The 4104-nt window shown below is 61.5% G+C and overlaps 1 protein-coding gene across 7 annotated transcripts in view; it reads right to left on the reverse strand.

Annotated features, from left to right (window-relative positions):
• VAV2 (vav guanine nucleotide exchange factor 2) overlaps window positions 1-4104 on the reverse strand; it is a 166924-nt gene that overhangs the window by 33993 nt on the left and 128827 nt on the right. For all 7 annotated transcript variants that reach the window (XR_002123656.1, XM_019639630.1, XM_019639610.1 and 4 more), the window contains 2 exons: window positions 2247-2315; window positions 1114-1214 (listed from right to left, as the gene is read on the reverse strand). Coding sequence is in view for 6 of the 7 variants with exons in the window: in XM_019639630.1 (XP_019495175.1) it covers window positions 1114-1214; window positions 2247-2315 (170 nt within the window). In the remaining variant the exon portion in view is untranslated. The remainder of the gene's footprint in view (window positions 1-1113; window positions 1215-2246; window positions 2316-4104) is intronic.

A 4104-nucleotide genomic window follows, 5' to 3' on the forward strand; every position in this document is an offset into this window, starting at 1 on the left:
CGGGCTGCAGGGCTCTCTCTCTCTCTCCTCTCTCCCCTCTCTCTCTCTTTCTCTCTCTCTGTCTCTATCTCTGTCTCTGTCTGTCTGTCTCTCTCTCTCTCCCTCTTGCAGGCTTAGGAAGCCGCTGCGGCTGCTGAGGGCCTGCTTAGCTTCCCAGCGGCTCTCAGTGCACAGCACACGGGTCTCCCCCCATGACAGCTCCCCACGCGTTAACACGTTTAAGGGTTTTGTTCTTTCCAGATGGCTGCTTTCTCCCTATCGTCGAAATACCACCAGGCGAGGTGGAGGGGGCCCCCTTCTGTGGTTCTATTCTAGGTCAGCACTGGGTTGGGGATACAGTTCTCACGCCCCCCCCCCTCCCCAACCTGTCCCTGAAAAGGGTCCAAGCCAGAGAGGGGAGAAGCCCCTCACCTCTCCAGAGCCGGGTGACCCCAGGAAGGCTGGGGCTGGTTTATGCCAGGATGGCCAAGCCCTGTGCCCTCGGCTGTTGCCATGCACCCCCGGGTCTGGGCCCCTCTGCCCGCACAGCCACAGCTGCCCTTCGCTGGGTGTGGACCAGCCATGTAGGAGGCACAGGCCCAACCTCAGTTTACCCTCACAGCAGGGAAGTAGCCCCCCAGCTCTGGGGACACGAAAGCCTGGGCTCTTAGCCATGTCCTGTGCCTAGGAGCCCCTGAAGCCCCTCACTCAGACCAGCATGGAGCAGGTTCTTTCAGCAGCAGCCACTGCCACACGCCACCTCCCCATGACCCAGGCATAACGCTCAGGGGGCAGATGCTCCCAGGGGCCCGATTCTCCTGGGGTGGTGCACTGCACGTGCATGAAGGTCCTTCAGCCACCAAGACCCACAGGGATAGAGGTGGACGGACCTGCTGGCGCCTCCTCACACCCAGGCTGTGCTCAGGGGCGCCCCTCCCGGCTGTGATGGCGGGGAGAGTGGGCAGCTTTCTTGGTTTACACGTAAGAATGGGTCCAGAGGGGCACAGCCACCTGTCTTGGGCAGCACACAGCTAGATACTAACCCCTGGGCAAAGTCACCCCACCAGCTGTCCCCGTCAGGCTACTGTAGCCCCACAGACAGGGAGGGGCCAGCGAGGCAGCCCTGCCACTCACCTCTCCTTGAACTCAAGGAAGACCTTGGCCAGAGCGCTGCCCCCCGCCATCATGGACAAGTCGATGGATCTCAGGAAGCTGTGATGCACCTTAATTAGGTCCTGGGAAGACAAAACAGTTAGTGCGTGAACAGGCTCACCACGCTGGAAGGGCACACATGCTCCTAATCAAATTTGCATCTTGTGCTTCGATTAAGGACTTCTGTGAGAGGCCTGGGCACAGGGTATGCGTTCCCACATAAATGCCGGTGTAATCCAGCTAGGAGGGGCTACAGTGATGCGTATGTGGCCTGCAGGGAGCGTCCACTGCCCGCATCTGCCTGTACAGACACGTGTGGCTGACTTAGGCATGGCTCTGGTGCCTGGATGGGACAGTGGCGGCCCAGGGTCCCGGGCTCGGAGAGATGAAGTCTCTCCATTGCAGAGTTGGGGCCTCAGGCCTGGGGGGGTGCTTCCCCACATTTCAGAGCAGATGGGGGATGGACAGGGGACATGCTAGGGGCTACCCACATCCCCCATCCAGGCTACTGATCTGTCCCTGGGCGATTAGGCTGGTCACCGCTCACGGCAGGAGGAACTCTGGGTCGGGGGCACAGAGAGCCGGAAGTTTAGGAACCTGGCTCAGCCGTGCTGATGAGGCGCTGAGGGGACGGGCAGGGGCACCCCACAGCCATCAGGCGGAGTGGAGAGAGCCCACCCATGCGTAGCTTCTACAGCCTTGCGCCAAGCCGACCCTACTCTGCTGACCACATCCAGGTAATGACCACATTCCCACAGGGATGGCCTCCCCGTGTCTGTGTCCAGACATCTGCAGAGCTGGCGACAGGCTCTGCTCTACGGGGTGGGGGACACATTTCTCTCCAGCTGCTGACTTCCTGCATGTCTTCCAGGGCGTATGCGCCTGAACCACACCCGCCAGCACAGACAGCAGGCAAGGCGAGCTCTCAGACACCGCGTCCTCCCGTCCCCTAAACCCGAAGTCCCTGGAGAGAGGAGCAGACCGTCCTCCGCCTCCCATCTTTCAGCCACAAGAACACCCCTTAGCCAGGACCAGCACTGCCCCTGGTGGAAGCAGCCACATTGGAGCAGGTTAGGACCAGGGTCCGCACGCAGTGAGCGAGGCTGAGTCCTTACCTCCAGGTTGATGAAGATGGCCGCCATGTCCGCCGGGCTCAGCACCAGCCTCAGGGGGCCCATGTAGTTCTGGAAGAGAAAGCCCAATGCTGCCATCTGGGCCTGGCAGCAGCCAGCCACCTTCCAGGCCACAGCTGCCAGCTGGAGGTGCTCTGACAACCTGGCCAAGGTCAGGGGCGCCCTGCAGGACGGCTACACAGGCCCGGCTCCCGGCCAGTGCTTGGTGAAAAGCATTCTAGGGAGATGTGGGCTCCACCCTGCGGGGTGAGTGCCGTGGGGAACGTGTGAGGCCGGGCAGGATCTGGCCTGGGCATTCGTCAAGCACCCATGCCTGCTATGTGTCCTAAAGGGACACTCGGCGTGGCACTGGACTTCAACCCTACACTAGCTGGGTGGGCCTTGCTATTGTTGTTTGAAACATTGAGGAAGATGAGGCCCGGGAGGTCAGGCGATGGCATCGCCCTGCGTACACTGGTGGGTGGCGACAGGGCTGCGATTCCCGCCAGCACTCAAATTCCTGAGCCTGCGCTCCTGGGTCTGCCCCCAAACCTGCCATCAAAAGGGACGCTCCCCAAGCCCAGAAGCACCGCAGGGCCAGGCAGCGGTTCTGCCTCCAGGTTCAGTCCTCCAGGACTGGCCTTGGAAGAGATGCACATGTGTGAATCTGTCACCTCCTGCCCCAGAGGCCCTTTCAGAGAAGGACCTGCCACCCTCCCCTCTCCCTGCCCCTTCTCCCCCAAGGGGTCCAGCCCCCTGGAACTCTCCTCAGCCACTGTGTGGAGCAGGTGAGAATTGTCCAGATGAACAAACGCTGGAGGCCACTTGATGTAGCAAACGGTTTTCCCCGTGCCAGGGACAGGCTGGCACTGGCCTATGACTCGGTTTCCTCGCCTGTCACATGGTGACACCTACCTCGGATGGTTAGAGGGGGACTGTAACCGCAATTGTCCCTGAAAGCACTCAGTACACTGCACACCCTGCCTCAGCACGCTCCCTGCTCAGCCCCCAGCGTGCAGTGGGCCACGCCACGGACGGGCAGGGCCTGCCCTCGAAGGCCGTGTCGCGGGTGGAACACAGCAGCCTGCCGATGTCTGCAGTGGGACTCAGGCTGCATGGAGGAGGCCTGCAGGGCCCTGGGGAGAGCCGACCTGGGAGCCGAGACTCACAGGAGAGGGGCTGCTGGGGGAAGGGAAGGCAGGAGGCCGAGGGCCAAGGCATACAGCTGGGACGGAGCCCGGGGTGTCTGAGGAGAGGCCGGTGGTCTGTGGGGTGAAGGGTGGGCACAGGGATGGGTGGGGCGGGCGGAGGGAAAACATCAATCAGAGGCCTGAGCCAGACCCAGATGGCTGGAGCCCACAAAGTCCTCTCAACAATGAGGGACCCACACAGGTGTCCCCATCACTGGGTCCTACACCACAACCAAAGAATAGCCAGGAAGGTTCTATCTTAAAAACAGTGTTGGCTTTTTCATGCCACTAAGCACTGGCAGTTGGCAATGAGGATGTCCCAGTGACAGGGAAATGCCACCGCGCCAGGGCACACAGGAGGCCAGGGCGGGTGGAGGAGAGGAGACGGCCCAACCGGGACCCTGTAGGAGCTCGGCAGGCTGGCAGAGAGGACTGACCAGCCATTGGAGGTAGCACAGGGCCTGCCATGGGGCTCCAAAGGCCCACACCACTGAGCCTGACTATGTCCCAGGCGCAGGACACGCACGGCCACCTATGGGATGGTAATGCCATTATCCCAATTTACAGAGAGGGGGCTGGGTGCAGAGAGTGCCCTAGGTGAGAGAGTAAACATAAGGAGCTCAGCCCAGCACCCAGCCTGGGTGAGGGTATACATAAGGAGCTCAGCCCAG

Source organism: Hipposideros armiger, unplaced genomic scaffold, assembly GCF_001890085.2.
Source record: "Hipposideros armiger isolate ML-2016 unplaced genomic scaffold, ASM189008v1 scaffold_3, whole genome shotgun sequence".
Classification (NCBI taxonomy): domain Eukaryota; kingdom Metazoa; phylum Chordata; class Mammalia; order Chiroptera; family Hipposideridae; genus Hipposideros; species Hipposideros armiger.